Source organism: Myxine glutinosa, chromosome 2, assembly GCF_964187855.1.
Source record: "Myxine glutinosa chromosome 2, kmMyxGlut1.1, whole genome shotgun sequence".
In the NCBI taxonomy this organism is placed as follows: Eukaryota; Metazoa; Chordata; class Myxini; order Myxiniformes; family Myxinidae; genus Myxine; species Myxine glutinosa.
This window is the reverse complement of record NC_136262.1, coordinates 151,359,975-151,384,643: the sequence shown is the minus strand read 5'-3', so window position 1 is coordinate 151,384,643 and position 24,669 is coordinate 151,359,975. Positions and strand designations below refer to the sequence as shown.

Below are 24,669 nucleotides of genomic sequence, written 5' to 3'. Positions count from 1 at the left end.
AATTGGGTTCCTCCCCAATGGCCACCTCCCTCTGCCACCAAATCTTGCAAAGTACACTAAATTCAGTGACCATATGAAACGTTGGGTACAGGATAAAAAAAAATCAATCAATATATATGTATGTATATATATATGCTAACTGTTTAGTTTGTTGTAAATACCATGGTGTGAACACAACGGTAGAGGGCTCGTCACCGCTTCCCATCACTTCCCCTCGCTTTCTTTTCTGCTGCATCTTCTCCCGGAGAGCGACATTCCCACATATGGAATGTCGTGACACGTTTCCTGCTTTTGTAGGAAATTCTGAAAATATTTGTGGTCAGTGCTGTGTGGCTCCGAAGCTCCTGAAGGAGTTGACAAGGGAAGAGTGAAAAGAAACATGTCAGGTAAGTGAACAAGCTATTATACCTTTTGTTGTATTTTAATGTGAATGTGCAGAAAGTTTTGGAAAAGGAGAAAATAAAAACATCAGAAATAGCTGGGGCTCATTTCGGACTAACACCGATAATACCAGAAAGTAACACAACATGGAACAGCAAAGTATTTGCTCTTTACATTTATTGTTTTTCTTTATTTTATTTGTTGCATGTTATTCAAATGTGCTGTATACATATAACTTGGTGAGGGTTATGGGGTTAGGGTTCAGGGTTAGGGTATGGTTTGGGGTCGGGGTTAGGGTTAGGGGCCGGGGTTAGGGTTAGGGTTCGGGGTTAGTTTAGAGTTAGTGGTTAGGTTAGGTTTAGGATTGCAATTGCTAATACGCCTAAAATAATGCCCTAAAAACTGCCCTAAAATGTGGTATTACATTGCCCATTTAAGGTGAGAATATTATATTGACGTTTCCAATCTATGGGACTAAAAAGATGAGAATGGCGCTCTTCCACGAGCTGGGAATTATGAAGGGGATAATGATCCCACAATAATACGGTTGCACAGTACTTTTATAGTTGTAAAATGTATGCCATGTTCATTTGCAGAACAATGGGTCAGCACCTCTTGTGCAGCGTCCCACTTCTGTATGAATGGCGATTGCTTTGTGCTGCCAGAAGGAACGTTCCGCTGCAAGTAAGATGAGAAGCTCGCTGCACTACACTTTAGCTTTGTACCGGAGCAAAATGGCCACTAACGACTTTCAGCTCCAGACTTGCTTTCATATCTATCTATAATTCCAGTAATCTCTGTCTGTACGTCTGTACGTCTGTACGTTTGTTTGTCTGTGACCGCTGTTTCTCGACAACCACGGGTCCGATATACTTTTAACTTGCCAGGTATATTGCTGGGGACCCGAGGATGTGCCTTTTCAAGGTTTCATATTAATCGGACAATTACTTACCGAGCTATGTCCAAAAAACGATTCAACCAATCAGAGAGCAGCGAACGATCGCGTGTGCCGAACGTGGAGGACACACTCTGCCTCGGATGGCACATTTGACAGCGTATTCATTTATTTCACGTTTGCAAACTATGTTGGCGTTAAACTATGTTTTAAAACTAATAAAACCGAATTTGCGATTCATTCGCTTTCCTGCGCGTTTGTGCACGCGATGGCGATTTCTTTACCAAACTCCGGAAGCCGTTCGCTTTGGACCAAACCATTGCATGTAAATAGAGGGGGGGGATTGTCACCACTCGCAAGCCGTTCGCTTTGGACCAAACCATTTCATGTAAATAGAGGGGGGGGGGGATATAATTTTAGATATAGATATAGTACGGGCAATGCCCTAGTAATTACAATTACAACAAGAAAAAGAGCAAGCAGAGATTGCAAACCATGGCCAGGATGTATTTTCAGTGGTTTTTAAGGCTTTTGTGTTAAAACAAATATGGCGGCCGAACCACGTGATCGATGACGTCAGCATTATTTTTTTTTCTCCACTAATTTATTCCTCGATTATACTCAAGAAATTTCATCTTGATCGGATGACGTTTTCTGCTAGTCAAATTATGACGTCATAATGGAGGCACCTGTGATCATTATTCACAGATGTTATTCCACATGGAGAGTTCTTTACAATGAGCCATGTCTCAATTTTTTCTATCCAGTGCTTTCGGAGATATAGAGGTGCAAAGTTTTTCGGTTTTTCCAAGATGGCGGCCGAATCACGTGACCGATGACGTCATCATTATTTTATTTCTCCACCAATTTATGTCCACATGACGCTCAAGAAATTTAGTCTTAAAAGGATTAAGTTTTGTACTTGTTGAATTATGACGTCATAATGGAGACACCAATGACATCATCATTAACATATTTTATTCCCAATGGAGAGTTCTTTACAATGAGCCATGTCTCAATTTTTTTCTATTCAGCGCTTTCGGAGACCAAGGTGTAAATTTTTTCGGTTTTTCCAAGATGGCGGCCGAACCACGTGACCTATGACTTCATAATTATTATTTTAAAAATTATACAGGTGGAGTTGCACCTATGGTGAAAATTACCTGTCAATCGGACCAACAGTTGCAGAGAAAATCATACTTATTCTGTGCGACAAACAAACAAACAAGAAGAAGTCATGCGGACGGAGCACGATACTTGCAAAATCCGCCCCCCACCCCCAAGGAAATAAATTCCATTGATACAGCAAATTGTCCATTTCATCAAGATTAAAATTTACGATCTTGATCAAAGCTCGGGTCAACAGGAAGAAAAGTGACGATTTTTCAGATGAAAAATGATGATTTTGGAAGGTTGACCTTGAGTTGACCTTTGACCTTTTGACCTCAAAAATAGTTAGTTTCCCTATTTAGTGACTCAATGTGCAAATGATGTTCAATTTTCAAGTCAATCGGATGAAAATTGAGGATTTTAAAAACTTGGCCTATGTTTACCTTTTGGCCTATGTTGACATCAAAAATAGTTGGTGGTTGAATTCAGTGACCATACATATAAATCCTCTTAGAATTTCAAGTCAATCAATTGAAAATTGGGGATTTTAGAAATTCGGCCTATGTTGACCTTTTGGCCTATGTTCACCTAAAATATAATTTGTGGTTGAATTCAGTGACCAGATATGTAAGTCCTCTTCAAATTTCAAGTCAATCGGATGAAAATTGAGGATTTTAGAAATTCGGCCTATGTTGACCTTTTGGCCTATGTTCACCTAAAATATAATTTGTGGTTGAATTCAGTGACCAGATATGTAAGTCCTCTTCAAATTTCAAGTCAATCGGATGAAAATTGAGTATTTTAGAAATTTGGCAAAATTGGTGACCATTGGCCTATGTTGAACATTTGACCTTTTGACCCCAAAAATATATAGGCTTCTCAATTGGGACGACCTATACAACTTGGTGAAGTTTCGTGACGATCGGTTTAGAAGTGTGACCTGCAGGCCGGTGACAAACAAACAGACAGACAGACAGAACCACAAACGCAACCGACCAATATACTTGAAAAATCTTCGATTTTGCAAGTAACAGACAAACAAACGGACTCAAATGTAACACCCTCTCCTCTGGCGAGGGTAACTAGAACGGCACTCGGTAGGGCACATATACCTTTGCCAGGCTGAAGAGTTAATGGCTTGCATCTGCTGATAGGCCTGATCTGGATTCGGACCTGAACCAAAATCTAATCGGCTTATTATTGTCACTTAATCAACTCATCCCCCAAGTTTATTCATAATCCGTCCACAACTTTTTCAAATATCATGCTATATGTCAGTTTTAGCCCGATCTCTCAATGGTGAAGAATCACTTGAAAAAATAAATAATTCTCGTATCCGAATCCCTATTCAGATCTTCACCATAATCAAATCGATTCATACACGTCACACACGCAACCTGTCCACCAAGTTTCGTCCGAATCCATCCACAACTTTGAGTTTTTCAAATTTGTTTTTAGCCGCGTCGCAGACGCTGCTCATAGAGTGCCCTCTGCTGTTGTTGTTGTTCTTCTTCTTCTTCTTATTCTTCTTGTTCTTGCAGAGAAGACAAAACCTCAAAGCTCCACCCATTCTGGGAGAGCCTTCATATAAACAAATATCCACCATTTTATTAACTCGCATAGCTTTGAGGCCTGTTTTGTAGGCCCGTGGTGTCTTCCTCTCTCACACAGTTTTATTTCAAATCAAATTCGATATATCATTTCATTTTTCACAGTCGCTAACATAGTTTTAGACTCGGTTGAAAAAAAACGGGAAGAAAATCCGATGAAAGTTGCCCTTTATAGAACGAAATGAATTCTCAAAGGCCTGTAACTTCAAATCCATTGAGATATATTTTTTTTAAATCGCGGCATGGTCAGTCATACACCGCCCGAAATAAAAGACGGGAAAATGCCGAGATATATTTTTTTTAAATCGCGGCGTGGTCAGTCATACACCGCCTGAAATAACAGACGGGAAAATGCCGAGATTTATTAAAAATTCGTCGCCACACACGGGAAATTGCCGAGATATATTTTCACTTTTCACAAAAATAACATCAAGTAATCGAATCAATAGGAATGTCCTGTGCCGATAACATCGATGTTATAGGCACAGCTGCATCTAGGCATTGTGTAACATCGACGCGGCTTTTGTTTTAATTAAAACTTTTTGTACTTGTTGTATACAGGATCGAGGCTCGTGAAAGAGCTGACATTTATCATACAAAAAATCAAACTGACACATAAAGCAGATGATAAATGGAGCGGGAGACAAGATGGGGAGAGGGAGGGAAGCACACAAGTACAACAGCAGAGAACAGGGACATCGGGAGATCTGTGGGAGGGAGAGGGCTTGGGGGGAGGAGGCATGGGAAGGGGGGTGCGGAGTGGAGAGGTATAAAACACATGGACACTGCTAGGACTTCCAGGAAAGAAGTCGATATTTCAAAAAAGTGAATCTGGGGTGAATTAACGGGGGTAGAAAAGATCAAGGTTTTGGATGGGGGAAGATAAGAGATGGTGGTGCACAGCTGTTTTAAAGACCTTGAAGGAGGAGTGGGATTGAAGAGAGTGAGGGAGTTTGTTCCAGAGGGGGGATAAAAGAGGAATGAAGGAATGAAGGTGAGCAGTGAGTCTTGATTTTGGCAGTTTAACCATGAGAGGGTTGCAGGCAGATCTTGTGCGACCTGTAAGAATATTTGGCGGACAGAGCCCAGAGAGAGCTAGGGGAGCAAGGCCGGAGAGGAGTCGGTGGAAGACAGAAAGACCACCAACCTGCCTGCGGTGAGTAAGTGAAAGGCCCTCGGAGTTAGCTTCATCGTGAGAGATTCCAATGATTTTGAAAGCTTTGGTTTCAACAGCGTGAAGCCGAGCTAACTGTGAAGCAGGAGCACCGGCCCCGAGGGGAGAACAGTATTCCATTGAGCTGCGGATGAAAGCCTTGTATGTGGTGAGGAGCTCAGGTGTGCCAAGGAAAAACTTCGCACGACGGAGGATGCCCAGTCGACGACTGGCTTTGGAGGCCAGATTTGAAATGTGGTTTTCCCAGGAAAGATCATGGCAGATAGTGAGACTCAAAAGCTTGAGTGACAGAACTTCTTGGAGAGGATTATTCAGAAAGTGGATGGGAGGGTTGTCCACTCGGTCTTTTCGGAGAGACATAGTAAGAGTGTGTGATTTGTCAGGATTGAAAGACATGTTCCACTTGTTTGACCAGTCTGTGATTTTTCCAGGTCTGCAGAGAGTGAGGAGCCTGAAGATTGCCTATCTGAGGGATGAGGAATGGAGCGACAGAGAGTGGAGTTATCGGCAAAGAGACAGAGAGGATTTTCAAGAGAGTCAGAGAGATCATGGATGAAGACCAGAAAAAGCACAGGGCCCAGAACACTGCCTTGGGGAACTCCAGCCTGAACAGGAAGGGGAGAGGAGAGAAACCCATTCAGGGCCACACGTTGACTACGACGAGAGAGGAAGTCTACCAGCCATGCGTGGAGATTTCCATGGATACCAAAGGAGGAGAGTTTGGTGAGCAGAGCGGGGTGACAGACCGTATCGAAGGCACGTGATATGTCGAGGGAGACAGCTTTAATTTCCTGTTTGGCATTGAGGGCCTCCATCCATTGTTGAGACAGCAAAAGCAGCATGTCCAGAGTAGAGTGACCTGGTCTGAAACCAAATTGATGATCAGAGATCAAGCCATTTGAGAAGAGGAAAGATTTGATATCCGAAGCAATGATGGATTCCATGACTTTGCTGATAATTGGGAGCAGGCTGATTGGTCTGTAGTTGCAAGGATCTGTTTTTGCACCTTTTTTGTGTAAAGCGGTGATGTAGGCTGATTTCCAAGCTGATGGCAGATGACCTTGAGCAAAAGAGGGTGAAGAGAACAGAGAGAGGGAGTGAAAGCGCGGCGGAGCAGGATTTTGGGACACGTGGGCTGATTCCGTCAGGTCAAGTTGCAGAATCAGAATCGAGGGTTGACAGAAACTTTTCCACCTTGTCAGGAGGAAAGGACACAGAGTCCAGGATCAGCTGGGTACGACTGGGTATGGTGGGTACAGACAAGGATGGGTTTGGGACACAAGATTTAGAGGCAAACACAGAGTTGAGGCATTCAGCTTTTTCACGTGCGGAGTCAGCTGTGTCGCCATTTGAGGTGAGGGAGGGGATGGAGGGGGAACAAACACCAGAAACGGATTTGACCAGATGCCACCAGGATTTGGAAGAGAGAGACAGGTTTGAGAGTTCGGTCTTGAGAGTGGAGAGATATTGTTTCCTGGCTCTCCTGAGGGTGGACACACACTTGTTTCGGGCTTTGTGAAAGGAAATGAGATTTCCTTCCGTTTGATTTGCTTTCCAGGAGGCGAAGGCGAGTTGTTTCTGGGCAACAGCCTCACCACAAGATTCCGTGTACCATGGACGGGAGGAAGGGTATGACAACTGAAGACGAGATGGGATAAATCTGTGCATGAGAGAGAGCAATTTACTTTGGAAGAATTCCCAGGATGAGTTGATGTCAGAGGCGGTAGAGATGGGAGACCAGTCCAGATGATTGATGGCTGCTTGAAGACCGTGCCAGTTGGCCTGAGTGAAATGCCAGACTCGCCGATGCTGAGGAGGCTCTCCGAGAATGGTCAGAGAGATGTCCACTTTAACAAGCATATGATCAGATGAGCCGATGGGAGCAGAAGAAGAGCAGCAGACATTTGCAGGGAAGTTAGTCATAACCAAGTCCAGAAGAGAAGATGCTCCGGTGCCTGAGATCCGGGTCGGGAAATTGACAGGTTGTGTCATTCCCAGTGAGTCGCAGAAGTCCTTTACTGAGGAGCCATGGCTGGTGAGAGAGGTACCCACACCCAGCCAACTTGCATGATGACAATTGAAATCACCACATATGAGGAAGAGACAGTTGGGATGAGTATATAGAAGTTGGTCCATATTATCAGACAGCAAGATGTAGATGGAGTCATCACTGTTTGGTGGACGGTACAACACACATATGAACAAAAGGTGGGAGCGAAGGGGAAGCCGTAGCCAGAGGTACTCTTAGGGGTGAGGTGGAGAGAGGGCAGTGCAGGGCGAGTGAGGAGGAGAGTTTTTGATAAAGATAGCAACCCCACCTCCAGGACGAGGCTCAGGTCTATCATACCGGACGAGGGAGTAACCCGGGAGAGATATTAAGGAATCAGAGACATCATGAAGGAGGAAAGTTTCTGTTGAGCAGATCAAGTCTGGTTTGTCAGAAGCAACCTGCATGGAGAGATCAGTCAAATTTGAGCGAAGGCCCCGGATGTTTGAGGTCCATACAGTAATGAAGAGGAAGGGGGAGCATCGGATACAGAACAGGGGGGGAGGGGTAGGGTAAGATGTGGAAGAGGAGGAAGAGGTAGGGAGAGCTGTTGAAAGTGTGTCAGAGATTTCAGAATAGCAAGGAGAAAGGGAAGGATGGGGCGGATAAAAGGTTTGATGGTGATTGGGTGAGGCACAGTGAGGTGTTATTTAAGGTGGAGAGGGGGGCAGAGCGAGACAGAAGGTTGGGGGAGATGGAGGTGAGAGTTGGAAGGGGGAAGAAGCGGGGAGGATGCTTTGAGGAGGGGTGAGAGGGGGGAAATGGAGAAAAAATGAGGGTGGGGAGATTTGAAGTGGAGGGGCGAGGAGGGGAGTTTATGAGGGGAGGGGTTCGGGGGAGTTTAGGAGGGAAGGGGCAAGGGGGAGGATTTGAAAGGGATGGGAGATGGGGGAGATTTGGAGGGGAGGGGTGAGGGGGGACTTTAGGAGGGGAGGGGTGAGGGGGAGTCTCAGAGGGGAGGGGTGCGGGGGGAGTTTAAGAGGGAAGGGGCAAGGGGGGAGATTTGAAAGGGATGGGTGATGGGGAAGATTTGGAGGGGAGGGGCAAGGGGGGAGATTTGAAAGGGATGGGTGATGGGAAAGATTTGAAGGGGAGGGGCAAGGGGGGAGATTTCAAAGGGATGGGTGATGGGAAAGATTTGGAGGGGAGGGGTGAGTTTGGATTTTAGAAAGTGTTGTACGACTGGAAAGATGTGACCTTCGAGTCAAAGATACGTTTAAGGACGCTGGAGGAGGGGTGGAGTGCAGGTGAGTTGAGGGAATGTATGAAAGAGGAACTGTAAGAGATGGAAATTTTTTTTGGAATGAATAGATTTGGTGAGCAAGTCGAAAGCACCCTTTTGAAGAAGAAGAAAAAGGTGTTATAATATACGACAGAATACAGTACTTCAGGGGAAAGTTTTAACATTTTTAAATTGAACAGTGAAAACTATCTGGGGAAATGGGGGTGAAACACGTGGTTGAAGAACGGACGAACGAATAAGAACAACGAATAAACGAATAAGAACAACGAATAAGAACAAAGAAGGAAGTTTTTTTTTTTGTTAAGATTTTAAACAAGGAAGTATGGGGTGAAAAGACTGGGAAAAACTGAGAACGAAAGTAAATGGACCACAATCGACTGCTGAGAGAAACAAAGCCTCAAGGTAGGACACAAGGTACTAGGTCGCAAAAAACGCGGCATGAAATAACCGATGATTATTTATACAGGTATGAAAGATTAACACCAAGAATCTTCCTAGGGACACACTATCGGTACACACACCGAAAGATAAATACAGTTTCGACAAAAATACAATTGTGAACAATTACTTAACTTCGAAAGCGTGAGAGCGTGGACAGCTTCGAAAAACCGTGCCCTCGCCGACAAAGATCTCGCGAGATCTGATTGATCTCTGTCGATAGTTTGCGCTTGGAAGACACATTTCTCCTGCCTCTGTTGAATCCAACATACAGCTAGGAAAAAGCATCACTTTGAAGATGTGTGTTCCCTGTTTGTTGGTTGTGGCCCAACATTGTGGAGCCACAACCAACGGTTGTTTAACTAAGTACTGAACTTAGCTGTTTACCGATTACTGTATTATATAACCAAGCTTGTTCGTGTCTCAAAGCAAATAAAATTCTGCTCAGCCATATTTGTTGCTGCCTGATAGATGCAGGGATGGATTTGAAGGTGACCGTTGCCAGACACTGCAACTTCATATCACGAACACAACAGTAAGCCAACCTGGAGTATTGGCTGCCCTTCTTATTGCTGCCCTCATCCTCACCCTTGGTTTCCTGCTTTGTGCCTATAACTGTTTCAGGTATTCCATTGATATCCATTACACAACTTGATATGTTTTCCTTTTTTCTACATAACTGTAATTGTGAAAATGGACATTATAACCAAAACTACTGCTCACTCGTTTATGATGACCAACTTCATGATGCTGTGACCCCAGGTTCAGATGTCATGTCCTGTGTTCATTACAATTTGTCCTTGAAAGGAAGTTTATATTTAAAAACAAGATTTCAAAAACTTGTATCTTACATCAATGGCATGTCACCACATATTTTTCTTTTTTTTTAAACCAGGCAAAGCATATTTAATCTGCACGTGTCTGCCGAGAAAAGCTGTTTCTGTTGCCTTTTCATCATCGTGAAAACGTTGTAATGTTTACCTTTTCACTTCCACTTTCACATGCGAGTAGGCCGCAGGGCCAACACCAACAAGCCACAGCTGAAAACATGTCCTCTATTGAGCAAGCCTTCATGGAATGATTCTTAATTTTAGAACTCATTTCCACAAGGTGAAAATAGTATAAAAACTAGAACGGAATTCGGTGGAGCGCACACCTCCGCCAGGCTGAACGTTTATGTTTTGTATCCCACTGATAGGCCGGATCTGCATTCGGACCTGAACCAAAATCTAATGTACCCTGTTTGATCATGTCTTGTTCACAAACAAACAGACAAACAAGCAAAAGGACAGGGGTGAAAACGTAACCTTCATCCACCTTCGGTGGCGGAGGTAATAACAGAACAAAACATGTTCAGAACAAAGGCAAATTTATATAAATTAATATGAACTAGAACTGCCACTTTACAACTTCTGGCAGTGATGACCGTGTTGTGAAAATCAACCAAATCCACAACTCGTCCCATAGATAGGTTTAATTTCAATTAGATCGTAACATCATCCTGTAAAATACACCATGCAACATATATGTCAGGATCAAGGCATCATATGAGAAAGATTGGATATATCAGTCAATGCAAGCAAGCCTAGAATATAAGTGGGTACGTACCATTCAATTCTACATGTCATTGTATAAAGTCGCAGGAGTGGCCTCGAGTCGCAGACGTCCCGAGGTCTTATAGACACCGCCCAGTGGTTTAAGTGAGCGTCACACCTGGGTTCAACTTACATTTGCACCACATTCTCCCCGCCGTTAGAACTATGCTGCCACTAGGCAGGAAGCGAGCGCGCGTCAGCATTAATGGGTAGAGGAAGTCATTATATCATTATTAGGGTGTCAAAGAAATATCCCTATTGATTCTTGTCTTTGCACCATTGTGTTATGTTTCGCACACTGTCAAAGCGTCTTTAGGGCTTCCTGGAAAGCGCTATACGAAACAAATCCATTATCAGTAGTACAGGTCAGTCGGTCCATCCGTAGAGGTCAGTGTGGCGAATTACCCTGCCAGCACAGGTTCGGAAACTACCGGGTACGACGTCCCCAAATCCGGAGTCCCCTGCTTCGGAGTAGCCGCTGGAGGCAGGTGTCGGAGGGGCACCTCAGTGCCCTCACCGCTTCAGGCAGGGGTGTATCAGGCGAAGGGAGGGACGGCAGATGTTCTCTAGGCGCACTCATAGCCTGGTTAGCAAACATGTCCGATACTGGCAGACGATGAGCCTGTGGGTCACAATAGTCTAGTCTCACAGGCCTATGTGCTGGATAAGGTGTACCTTTGCGATATGCAACTCGTTACATAAGGTGTACCTTGTCGAAGAGCGAATGTCCATTCGTCGCAATGCAACGCATTTCAGGCAGATGTGTCGATGTGGAAGATGTGTAAATCAGTAAGCCATGTCTATTCGTCGCAAGGCAACACATTACAGGAAGATGTGTCGATGTGGAAGATGTGTAAATCAGTAAGCTTCTTTACAGTAAGCTGTGTGTAAATCAGTAAGCCATGTCTATTCGTCGCAAGGCAACACATTACAGGAAGATGTGTCGATGTGGAAGATGTGTAAATCAGTAAGCCTCTTTACAGTAAGCTGTAACAGTAAGTAAGATTACATGACAGGAGGCCATGACAGTGTAAGTAAATTACAGTAAGTCTGTACCGGCCTAGGAGTTGTAACAGTAAGTAAGATTACATGACAGGAGGCCATTACAGTAAGTCCATTACAGTAAGTCTGTACCTGCCTTGGCTCCCAAGGGTACATGGTCGATCCACATTAGATCCATGTCATGGAATTGCCGAGGGAGAGAACCGACGAGAGCCATAACAAGAGTTACGCGATACCCCGGAGTCCCCCTGTTTTGAAATCACGAGACTCGAGCGCTCTCTTACGGCAGCGCGTACGAATTACAAGCTCCGGCAAATAGTTTCAAGCAAAACGTTTGCCACGAGTGCCCTCCGAAGGCTGCCCGAACGACCGGCACGGCAGTTATGACGACGCACAAAACGACCGAAATGCGCCTTCCCAGCGAAGCGCGCAGAATCTCCCGACCTGCAGCACAGCGCGCAGAGGATCGGAGAAGATCGGCTATACCGGCTACCGGCTACCGAGAGAACGTCCCGGATGGATTGTATCCATGGCCCGTCCTATTGACTACGCGGCGATACCGGCTATCTAATACCGGCGATACCGGCTACGGCTACCGTCCCGGAGGGATTGTCCCGGAGAGAAAACGTCGAGATCGAGAAATGGAAAACGTCCCGGATGGATCGACATCCAAGAGAATGGCCCGGATGGATGGATCGACATCCAAGAGGATGGCCCAGATGGATGGATCGACATCCAAGAGGATGGCCCGGATGGATGGATCGACATCCAAAAGGATGGCCCGGATGGATGGATCGACAGCCAAGAGGATGGCCCGGATGGATGGACCATCATCTCACCCCCTCACTCATCCATCCCCCCCCCCCCCCCCCCCCCCCGTCGTGAAGTGTGAGATAACAGCCGCGCATCGCGCACCGAAATCGACGACCTTCACAGTCTGGGTCAGAGGGAACGCAATCAGGCAGCGGCCGGGCGAGGCGTCTCGCAGTCTCGAAATGTGTGGAGGCGAGCCAGGAGACCTGTCCTAGAAGCAACAAGCCCAGAGTCAAGGGCGATCCGGCGGGCCGGTGCCCACGTGGCTTGCTCATGAGACGAGGGAGTCGGGCGCAACGCTCAATGTCACCGTGTCATGGGGTCACCGTGCACCCCCAAATGCCCCGTGCCTTATCGATTAACGGCATAAGTCCTCGATGTTGGCTAGTCGCCCTCGAAGGCCGCCACGTATGACACGCACTTTCGGGCAGGGGCGGTCAGATTGAGTATTTCTGCTATCTGTAGAGGTACCCAGGTAGACGAACTCTGATGACGCAAGCGCGGGAAACAGTTAAATGGCGCTGTAAAGCAAACGCGTGATTTAGTCGATGACGTCATCAATTGGTTCGGGCGCGTGCGGGCGGGTTTGACGGTGAGTTCCAGCTGAGCGGTATCCCCAGACGGAGTAAAGTAGCACTCCGAAATCTAAAGTCTCGCGACCATTGGGCAGCAGCATTCGAGCTGGCTCGAGATCGGTGTACGGAATACGAACCCGGCCGACGAGCGAAAAGTATTATCTAGGGCGCACCGCGTGCGAGGGAAACCGAAAGTTGAGCTCGGCCCGTTGAACCAGTGCGGCTTCGCCGAGTCGAGAGGGCGAGCACACCGAGTCGAGAGGGCGAGCATGCTTGGCAGCGATAGACTGCACGACCTGAAGTAGCGTCTCGTTTGTTTAGCTGTCGGGTCAAAGGATCGAATACATATCACGCCCTGAAGTAGCGTCTCGTTTGTTAGCTTTCGGGTCAGAGGATCGAATACATATCACGCCCTGAAGTAGCGTCTCGTTTGTTTAGCTTTCGGGTCAAAGGATCGAATACATATCACGCCCTGAAGTAGCGTCTCGTTTGTTTAGCTTTCGGGCCGTGTTTTGTCCGGAGTTTTAGACATAGTTAGTCATATAGAATACACATGGTATACGATCATCTATCATAAGCATGAGCCCGAGTGTCGTGAAAGGCTATGAAGGTCCCGCTCGACGTCCTTAGAAACTCATCCGTGCTGCGGCGAGTCCTCGAATGGTGCCAAGCGAGCCTCCATTGAGGCGATTCCGGGCAGCGGAGTTCGCCGGCCTCGTTGAGTACCCACATGTAGGTGGGATTTCGACGAGCCGCGATCAGAATCGCCGGCCTCGCAGAGTGGTGCCCGCGAAGGGCGCAGTGCGCGATTTGCGCGTAGGAGGTGATTCCACCGAGCAGCGATTGATCGGGTTGTGCCCGCGATGGGGCAGCGCGCGATTCGCGCGTAGGTGGGATTTCGACGAGCCGCGATCAGCATCGCCGGCCTCGCAGAGTGGTGCCCGCGAAGGGCGCAGTGCGCGATTTGCGCGTAGGAGGTGATTCCACCGAGCAGCGATTGATCGGGTTGTGCCCGCGATGGGGCAGCGCGCGATTCGCGCGTAGGAGGTGATTCCGACAGGCAGCGATTGGAATCGCCGGCCTCGCAGAGTGGTGCCCGCGTTGGGCGCAGCGTGGCTTCGCGTGGGAGGAGGTGATTCCGACGTGCAGCGATTGGAATCGCCGGCCTCGCAGAGTGGTGCCCGCGTTGGGCGCAGCGTGGCTGCGTGTAGGAGGAGGTGATTCCGAGCAGCGATCGGAATCGTAGGCCTCTCGTAGGCCTCACAGAGTAGTGCACGCGACGGGTGCAGCGCGCGCGATTCGCGCGGGGAGGTGCTTCCGAGCAGCGATCGGTCGGGCACAGAGTAGTGCACGCGACGGGTGCAGCATGCGGCGTCGCGTAGGAGGAGGTGATTCCGAGCAGCGATCGGAATCATAGGCCTCACAGAGCAGTGCACGCGACGGGTGCCGCGCGCGCGATTCACGCGTGGAGGTGCTTCCAAGCGCGGCATGACAGTCAAGGGAGTCGTGAACACTCGCGTGGTCATCTCATCTCGGGCCGAGGCACGCAAATCAGTTGGCCGGGCCGTCGGCTCCAAGCGGGTCCGTCGTTCCGACGGGGTTTCGGCTGCAGGACGTTGCCCAGTAGCATCGTTCTCCAGGCGTCTTGCCGGAGTCCGTCATGCCTGCTCCGGCGTTCGGGCCTCAGGAGAGCAGTTCGCGTTTTGACGACGCGGTCCCGCAAAAGGCTTGCAAGATCCCCATCGCATCCGGTCCTTTTGAGGCAGACCGGCGGCGAGAGTAGTCGGAGCTCCGTAGCTGGAGCTAGCTCGACGGGTCCTCCGCCGGTCATTCTTCTCCGAGGTGGGCCTCGCAGGAGCGCGGAGAATGTCGGGAACGCTCGTCTGTGATCTGCGTTCATCCGGCCATCGCAAGACTCGTGTCCCGCCATTTCCGAAGATCATAATTGAAATTAAGTGTTGTGAAAATCAACCAAATCCACAACTCGTCCCATAGATAGGTTTAATTTCAATTAGATCGTAACATCATCCTGTAAAATACACCATGCAACATATATGTCAGGATCAAGGCATCATATGAGAAAGATTGGATATATCAGTCAATGCAAGCAAGCCTAGAATATAAGTGGGTACGTACCATTCAATTCTACATGTCATTGTATAAAGTCGCAGGAGTGGCCTCGAGTCGCGGACGTCCCGAGGTCTTATAGACACCGCCCAGTGGTTTAAGTGAGCGTCACACCTGGGTTCAACTTACATTTGCACCACAGACCGGTTTCCTCCACCTTCCCGCTTTCATACAACCCCATTTTTTATACAACCCCACTTTCATTGGACATGCTTTGACACAACCCCCTTGGATACAACCCCAATGCACACACACACACACACACACACACACACACACACACACATCCCCCCCCTCCCCCGCACACACACACAAACACAACAACCCCGCTTTCACATTATTTATTTTTTTCTCCATCAATTTATCCCGTGGTGATGCTCAAGAAATTTCATCCTGATTGGATGAAGTTTTGGACTTGTAGAATTATGACGTCATAATGGAGCCACCTATGACATCATCATTTTTTTTTTCTCCACTAATTTATCCCTAGATGATGCTCAAAAAATTTCATCCTGATCGGATGAAGTTTTGTACTTGTCAAATTATGACGTCATAATGGAGGCAGAGAGACCTGTCTCAATTATTTCTGTGCAGGGGTTTTTGAGATATAGAGGTGCAAAGTTTTTCGGTTTTTCCAAGATGGCGCCCATACCACGTGACCTATGACGTCATAATTAGCATAAAAGAAATTATAGGTGCCTAGCCAAGGAGGGATATCATGGCAGAGAGTGGCATCATCAGCAAAGAGATAAAGAGAATTTTCCACAGCCAGTGAGATCATTGAAGAATACTCGGAATAGGATGCGGCAGTGAACACTTTTTGAACTTTGCTGTCTCCCTTAACATATCACGTGCCTTCGACACGGTGTGGCACCACGCTCTGCTCACCAAACTCTCCTCCTATGCCCTATGGTATCCATGGAAATCTCCACGCATGGCTTGCGGACTTCCTCTCTGGTCGTAGTCAACGTGTGGCCCTGAATGGATTTCTCTCATCTCCCTTTCCTGTTCTGGCTGGAGTTCCCCAAGGTAGTGTTCTGGGCCCTGTGCTTTTTCTGGTCTTCATCAATGATCTCTCTGACTCCCTGGAAAATCCTCTGTCTCTTTGCTGAAGTGAACTGCATGTGTGAGAAGTGTTATGATTTATGGGAGCGAGACATGGGTAATGAACGTAGAGCAGCAACGAAGGCTGGAAACGGTGGAAATGCGAATGGTTTGGTGGATGTGTGAAGTATCGTTGAGAGAGAGGAAGACAAATGATGAATTGCGAAAGATGATGGGAATAGAGCCTGTGATGGATGCTGTGAAGAGAAACAGGTTGAGATGGTTTGGTCATGTGTTGAGGAAGGATGAAAGTGTCTGGTTGAGAAGAGTGATGGAAATGAATGTAGAAGGAAATAGAGGATGGGGAAGACCGAGAAAGACTTGGCTAAAGATGGTCGAAGAAGAAATGCGGGCAAGGGGGTTAACAAGGGGAGATGCAGAAAATAGGGCAAAATGGAGAAGATTGTCATGGGGCCCGCAAGGCTAACCCCTGCTCCAGCAGGGAAAATGGCCTTAAAATGCATGTTGTTGTTTGTTGTAGTGAACACTGCCTTGGGGTGCCCCAGCCTTTCAGCCGGGAGAAGAGAAAAAAGGGTTCTGTGGAGAGCGACACGTTAGCTACGAGAGTGGAGGAAGTCAGTAATCCAAGAGTGGAGTTGGCCTTCGATTCCATAGACAGACAGTTTGGAGAGGAAAGTGGGATGCCAGACTATCGAAAGCTCGAGATATGTGCAGAGAGACGGCCCTGATCTCATGTCTGATATTGAGGACCTCCATCTGTTGTTGGGAGAGTAGAACAGCAAGCCCAAGATAGACTGACCATGTCTGAATCCAAATTGATGGTCTGAGATGAGGCTGTTTGAAAAAAGGAAAGACTTCATTCATCAACAGGAATGATGAATTCCATGACTTTACTTGTAATTGAAAGAAAGCTCACAGGCCTATAGTTGGTAGCGTCTGGTTTTGCACCTTTCTTGTGGACAGGAGTGATGTTTGCTGTCTTTCATGCAGAGGGAAGGTGACCGAAGGAGAAAGACAGACTGAAAATGGCAGATACAGAAGAAGCAAGAACAGCAGAGCAGGATTGTCCGTCGATGAAGCAGGGTAAGGCCAGATATAACCTTTCTCTACTTTCTCGTGCAAGAAGGACAGAGTCTAGTAGGCAGTGGTCATGTTGGTGTAAGACGGGGACAGAATGGGATTGGTTGGATACACGACATTTGGAGGCAAACACAGAGTTTAGATATTCTACGTTATCTCGGGCAGAGTCCACAGTAAAGCTGTTTGAGGTGAGGGATTGGAGGGAGAGGGGGTTGTAGCATACATCGCGGACAGACTTGACAAGGCACGACCATGACTTGGAAGAAGGAGACTGGTTGGAGAGTTCAGTCAATCTATTTGTAAGATGATGTTTTCTGGTTTGCCTCAGGCCAACCATGCTGTACCCTTGTTGTCGCCCTGCAGAATGAATGAGTGGATTGCTTTGGTCTTTTGTTCTTTTGTTGGGATTGTACCTTCAGTCACGGTAGCATTCCAAAACAAGCTGCTTGACTGTAACGGCCTCACCACAGGATTTGGTGTACCAGGGTCTCGACTCTCGATGACGAGTCGGAAACTTGCAGGCAGGATGGGATAAACCAGCTAGTGCATAAGAGAAAGTAGACTTTTGTGAAAGTATTCCCAGGCAGACTCAATATTAGGTGCTGAGATGGTAGGCTTTTGTGAGAGGGTAGATTGAAGTCCCTGCCAGTTGGCCTGTGGGAACAGCCATATCCTGAATCGTTCATATTGCTCTCTTATAAGAACCAGAGAGATATAGGCATTGACAATAAAGTGATCAGAAGAGCAAGTAGAGGCAGACAGAGGAAGACGAGATATTGTATGGAAAGTTAGTCATTACTATGTCCAGGAGGGAGGATGATCACGGGATAAACACCTGATTCGAGTCGAAATAAACAACTCAATTTTGCAGGGAGCGCATAGTTGGGATTTCTTTATTTGCAATGCAATAAGTTTTGCCTTGCCCTTTCACAAGAATGATCAAGAATGTCAAGAACGTCTTTGCTGTCTTTCCCTCGTGGTCCCCCTGTGCTGTCTTTCCCTCGTGGTCCCCCTGTGCTGTCTTTCCCTCGTGGTCCCCCTGTACTGTCTTTCCCTCGTGGTCCCCCTGTGCTGTCTTTCCCTCGTGGTCCCCCTGTGCTGTCTTTCCCTCATGGTCCCCCTGTGCTGTCTTTCCCTCGCGGTCCCCCTGTGCTGTCTTTCCCTCGCGGTCCCCCTGTGCTGTCTTTTCCTCGCGGTCCCCCTGTGCTGTCTTTCCCTCGCGGTCCCCCTGTACTTTCTTTCCCTCGCGGTCCCCCTGTGCTGTCTTTCCCTCGTGGTCCCCCTGTACTGTCTTTCCCTCGTGATCCCCCTGTGCTGTCTTTCCCTCATGGTCCCCCTGTGCTGTCTTTCCCTCGCGGTCCCCCTGTGCTGTCTTTCCCTCGTGGTCCCCCTGTGCTGTCTTTCCGTCGTGGTCCCCCTGTGCTGTCTTTCCCTCGTGGTCCCCCTGTACTGTCTTTCCCTCATGGTCCCCCTGTAATGTCTTTCCCTCGTGGTCCCCCTGTACTGTCTTTCCGTCGTGGTCCCCCTGTACTGTCTTTCCGTCGTGGTCCCCCTGTGCTGTCTTTCCCTCGTGGTCCCCCTGTGCTGTCTTTCCCTCGCGGTTGTCAGCTCTTTCACGAGGCTCGATTCAGTATACAAAAAAAATAAAAAAATAAAAAAATGTTTACTGTACTTTATTTTGCAGGAAACGGGCAAAAAGGAACAGACTGTCCTCTTCTACATTGGCCTCTGAAACACCTGTAGAAAACCAGCCAGGCCTCGTCATTTGAATACACCATGTTGCACATTGCATGTTCTGTAACGATGTTCATTGGTCTACCGCCACCAACTGCTACACAAGGAGTTCCATCAATGTAGCCACATTCATCAATGTCTTTCATATATATCGATTTTAAAATTGCCACCACTGCTGTTTCAGGAGAACATTGCTTTTAAATGGCGAACAATTCATCCCCTTTAAATAATCTTTTGGAGAAGATATGGACTCTATTTATCATTTTTAATACGTAAAGGAACGCATGTCGTTTGCAAAAAGGCTTTCACATGAGCAAAGATGAATATCATGTGTACAGGAGTCATTTATCATTATAATACATTTTCAATTGGAGGAATTTAAAATTGTTTGAAGAATAACTTAACTCATTATTTAAAATGGATGGTGATATTGTGTGTGGTATTTGTGTTGGTATGTGGTAGCAGGCGCTGTGTATGGTAGCAGGCACTAGATATTTGTGTTGGTACAAGTTAATGAAATATTCAAATATCAAGCTCTCTGACAAATACATCCTTACATTTAAATGAATAATCTATTCATTGCTTCACTTCATTTATTCAGTAGGTGATTGAGTCAACTACATCTCTCTCAGACAACATGGGCAAACTTTAAACCACTCATCCCAAATCTCTCTTCCTCATATGCGGCGATTTCAATTATCACCATGCTAATTTGTTGGGTGTTGGTATGTCTCCGTCTCCGTCTCCGCCTCCGTCTTCGCCTCCGTCTCCGCCTCCACCTCCGCCTCCGTCTCCATCTCCATCTCCGCCTCCGTCTCCACCTCCGCCTCCGCCTCCGTCTCCGTCTCCGTCACCGTCACCGTCTCCGTCTCTGCTTCTGTCTCTGTCTCTCACCCGCCATGGCACTTCAGCAAAGGACTTCTGTGACTCAACAAGACCGACTCAATCTGTAAACTTTTCACCCCAGATTTCTCCCAATGGCAAATCCTCCCTTCTGAACTTGGTGATTACAAACTTCCCTGCAAATGTCTACTGCTCTTCCTCTGCTCCGATTGGTTCATCTGACCATGTGCTTGTGAAAGTCAACATCTCTCTGGCTATTCTCAGAGAACTGCCTTCATGCCGGCGAGTCTGGCATTTCAATCAGCAGATTAGCATGGAGGGCAAGCAGCCATCGCTCCTTAGGACTGGCCTCCCATATCTACTGCTCCTGATGTTAACTCGGCCTGGGAATTCTTCCACAGAAACCTGCTCTTTCACTCATGCACTGATTCATCCCATTTCACCTTCAGTTACCTTATCTATCCTCCTGCCCATGGTACACTGAATCCCTGTGGTGAGACAGTTGCTCTGATACAACTCGCCTTCCTTTCCTGAAAGACAAGTCCAACCGAAGACAAACTCAGTGCATTCCAAAAAGTCCGCAACAAGTGTGTGTGCACTCTCTGGAGAGCCAGAAAACAACATCAGTCCAACCTCAAGAATGAACTTTCAAACTTGTCTCCCTCCTCTAAAACCTGGTGGCACCTTATCAAGTCTTTCTCTGGAGTATGCTCCCCCTTCCAACCCTTCCCTCTCTTCAAATGGTACCACAGCCAACGTCATTCATGAGAAGGTCGAATGCCTCAATTCTGGGTTTGCTTCCAAATATTGTGTCGCCAACCCCTTACTCCCGGTACCCATTCTTCCCTGTCATACCAACTGCTCCTGGACTCTGTGTTGTTTGTACCTGAGAAGGTGGAGAAGGTTCTTTCAACCCTTGACTTTGACTCTGCTACTGGACCGAATGGCCGATAGTTTCCTAAAAGCATGATCTGCTGGACTCGCACATCCTCTCTCTGCCCTTTATACCCTGCCATTTTCACTCGGTCGTCTTCCATCTGCTTGGAAATCCACCAACATCACAGCATTACATAAAAGGTGCAAAAACTGATCCTCTTAACTAGACTTATCAGCTTACTTCCAATCACCAGCAAGGTCATAGAATCCATCATCGGATCGGAATCCATCATCGGTTCATATGAAATCTTTCCTTTTTTTTCTTTTTTTTCAAACAACCTCATCTCTAATCATCAATTCGGATTTAGAGCGGTGTCTCTTCCTTGGACAAGCTGCCTTCTAATCCTCTACTCTCGTAGCCAATGTGCGGCTCTCAACGGAATCCTATCATCCTACTGTTCCTTCTGCTCTGTTGTGTCCTGCTCCTTTCAGTGCACTAGCACTAGCTCTTCGTGAGCCTCGACTATGTAAACAAACAAACAAAAAAACCATTTTTTCTTCTCCATTTTATTTCTGGTCACCCATCTGTTTTGAGACAATCCCAAATGGTCATTAATGCCAAATGAATAGTGAAAAATTAGCAATTTTCCTGAAGCCTGAAAGGAAAAAATAAAAGTTTGATTACTGTAAATGGACCGATTACCTCAACAATACTGGACTTGGAACATATTTTTGTCAAAATTGAGAAATAACGAGCAAGTGCTTTTCTTTTTTCAGAGATTATTGCCCCCATAATAAACTCCACCACTGAAGGTGTACGGAAGTTATGTTTTCACCCCAGTTTCTGTGTGAGCAAGATATCTCAAAACGTTATGGACGGATTCAGATGAAACTTGGTAGATGAGTTGGTTTAGTGACAAGAACGAGCTGATTCGATTTTGGTTCGGGTCCGAATCCAGATCCGGTCTATCATTGGATACAAAACGTAAACTGTTCAGCCTGGCGGAGGTTTGCGCTCTACCGAGTGTCGTTCTAGTTTGTCTCCTGTGTTTATCTCCCACTCTGAATGGAGTCTTCTGTGATAGTGAAGAGCTTGCTTGTTTCTGGCTAGAAAACCAAACACCAAGTTAAGTCATGGTTAAACCTTCCCCCCGATGAGCAGTTATCACCTCCCTTCTCCCCATTTCCACTCATCACTATCCTTTTGCTGAAAACACACAGAGTACGTTAGGAATTCAACATATAATAATTCATGTAGGATTTGTATTTTTACAAAAATATTGAAACGGGATTTTAAAAGTTGGATTCAGTGAATTATTCATCAAAAGTAAATATATGGCAGTTTAAAGTGTAAATAAAACATGCAAGGGATGTCACAATGGTTGATTGCAGATTCAAGGTTGATAAAGGAGAAAGTGAGCTGCACAAGGAAAATCATTCATTCATTAAAAATCTCCAACTTGGACTGAATGCTATTTCTGATGTGAGCGTGATGTAATTGCACAGAAACATGGGGAAGTTTAAAACACCTGGTTGGGAACTTTGTAGGATTTAAACTTTTTGCGTGTTCGTTGCCCAATTTGTGTTTTTCTGATCATGTAGTAGAAACAACCTTCAGGTTATATTAAAGGAAAATAATTTTTAATATCGTCGAAATCATTTTCTCGTGTGTATTCATTTCAGGTCAATTTATGTGGTTCATCTTTTCTCAATTAGGAAATGTAAATAATTTTATCAACACTATCTCTTTGAAAAACTGTTACATAAATGTGTATCAATAAAGGCATGATGGTATGCATTGAATACTTGCCACCTTGAACTGACCATGGAGGAGGGGTAACAGTTGGACACAATAAACAAGGGATTGAAAGAACAGGAAAAGGGGACACGCAGGAGGGGAGGAAACAGTTATCTGTAAGTTACAAAGTTGGCTTAGGTAGGATTAAAGGGGTTTTTTTTAATGTGGGTAAGGATTGTGGAAGACAGAAGAAGGCACCACCTGCTTGAAAAACTGCAGGGAAGAGTGGGATAGAACAGCCTTGAGAAGGTGGTTCTGCAGATGAGAGAATTGGGGAATTGCTGTATCCAGTCAACCTGTATTTGGGAAGTTTAGCCAGGAGGGGGATACTAGAAGAATGCATGCATCTTTGCAGAGCTGGGGAGGGTTGGAGGGTGAAGAGATCAGGTGGAGCAAGACCGGAGCAAAGGCAATAAAAACAGAGACCACCGACTTGCCCGCGAGGTACGAGCACAGACCTTATTCTTTGACTTAATTGCAGGATATGTCAAATAATGTTGAGACCTTTACATTCCACAGAATCCAGAAGAGACTGCATAATGCTGAGGTCCCAGCTCATGTGGGAGGGCAGTACCTCTTCGAGCTATGGACATCGGCCTTTTAGGCTGAGTCGTTCTGATTTTTTTCCAAGGAAAAAATTGGAACAAGGAAGGATGTCCCATTAATAGCTGGCTTTTGAGGCCAGCTTTTCCATATGAATGGGCCACAAGAAGTCTTAGCTGATGATGAACCTGAGAAGTTCAAGAAAATGAACCTCATTAAGAGGCTGGTCATAGAAATGCATAGGTGGGTTCGTTTGATGGTCCTTTTGAAGCGGCTGGGTAAGGCTCTAAAACTTTGGTCCATGTTTCATTTATCAGACACGGACATTGGACATGGGGATTTCAGAATGTTCATAAGAATTGACTGAGGTGAACGTGGAGAAAGTGAACTGATGATGTGAACATCAGAAAATGTGGAGATAGTGAGGGGTTGCCAGAGTTCTTGAAAATCCTCATTCAAAAAACTACGTAATGCATTGGGGCGTGAGGGGTGTATGTCCAAGTGTTACAGAGTGCCACATGGGGTAGAGGGAGGTGTTTCCAGTGCCGTTACGTAACGCTAAATCAACGACAACTTGGTCCAGAGACCCTTAGCAATTTCACTGCAATGAACGAAGAGTTTGAGTCTTACGTCCCAGATCTTTACGAACTGAATGTAAAGTTAGTTTGAAACACATTTCAATTGGTGACCTGATGCAGTTACCTGGTCACTCTGACCATCTTTTAACAACGCTTTAAATGTGTGTTTCCCAATCACTCTGTTCATCTTTTAACGACGCTTTAAAGGTGCGTTTCTCGATCACTCTGTTCATCTTTTAACGATGCTTTAAATGCGCGTTCTCAATCACTCTGTTCATCTTTTAACAACGCTTTAAATGCGCGTTCCCAATCACTCTGTTCATCTTTAAACAACGCTTTAAATGCGCGTTTCCCAATCACTCTGTTCATCTTTTAACAACGTTTTAAATGCGCGTTTCCCAATCACTCTGTTCATCTTTTAACAACGTTTTAAATGCGCGTTTCCCAATCACTCTGTTAATCTTTTAACAACACTTTAAATGTGTGTTTCCCAATCACTCTGTTAATCTTTTAACAACGCTTTAAATGTGTGTTTCCCAATCACTTTGTTAATCTTTTAACAATGCTTTAAATGTGTGTTTCCCAATCACTCTGTTAATCTTTTAACAACACTTTAAATGTGTGTTTCCCAATCACTCTGTTCATCTTTTAACAATGCTTTAGATGTGTGTTTCCAAATCACTCTGACCATCTTTTAACAATGCTTTAAATGTGTGTTTCCCAATCACTCTGTTCATCTTTTAACAACCATTTAAATGCACGTTTCCCAATCACTCTGTTCATCTTTTAACAACCATTTAAATGCGTGTTTCCCAATCACTCTGTTCATCTTTTAACAATGCTTTAAATGTGTTTCCCAATCACTCTTCATCTTTGAACAACGCTTTAAATCCGCGTTTTCCAATCACTCTATTCATCTTTTAACAACCATTTAAATGTGTGTTTCCCAATCACTCTGTTCATCTTTTAACAATGCTTTAAATGTGTGTTTCCCAATCACTCTGTTAATCTTTTAACAACGCTTTAAATGTGTGTTTCCCAATCACTCTGTTAATCTTTTAACAACGTTTTAAATATGTGTTTCCCAATCAGTCTGTTCATCTTTTAAAAACAATTTAAATGCGTGTTTCCCAATCACTCTT

The 24,669-nt window shown here is 45.9% G+C and overlaps 2 protein-coding genes and 1 long non-coding RNA gene across 3 annotated transcripts in view; 1 reads left to right on the top strand and 2 right to left on the bottom strand.

The window, feature by feature from the left end:
• Nucleotides 1–24,669, bottom strand: part of LOC137422552 (SCAN domain-containing protein 3-like) — a 110,149-nt gene that overhangs the window by 54,751 nt on the left and 30,729 nt on the right. The window contains exon 2 of the mRNA XM_078771829.1: nucleotides 162–344. The gene's annotated coding sequence lies outside the window, so the exon portion shown is untranslated. The remainder of the gene's footprint in view (nucleotides 1–161; nucleotides 345–24,669) is intronic.
• On the top strand, nucleotides 298–22,411 carry LOC137421168 (uncharacterized). Its single transcript, XM_068106952.2, has 4 exons — nucleotides 298–386; nucleotides 978–1,065; nucleotides 9,370–9,522; nucleotides 18,840–22,411. The coding sequence occupies exons 1-4, from the start codon at nucleotides 380–382 to the stop codon at nucleotides 18,922–18,924; spliced, it is 333 nt and encodes a 110-aa protein (XP_067963053.2). The 5' UTR covers nucleotides 298–379; the 3' UTR covers nucleotides 18,925–22,411.
• LOC144890919 (uncharacterized) lies at nucleotides 14,868–15,083 on the bottom strand. Its single transcript, XR_013622581.1, has 2 exons — nucleotides 15,020–15,083; nucleotides 14,868–14,912 (listed from the first exon to the last, which is right to left on the bottom strand). It is a non-coding gene; the product is annotated as an uncharacterized LOC144890919 (long non-coding RNA).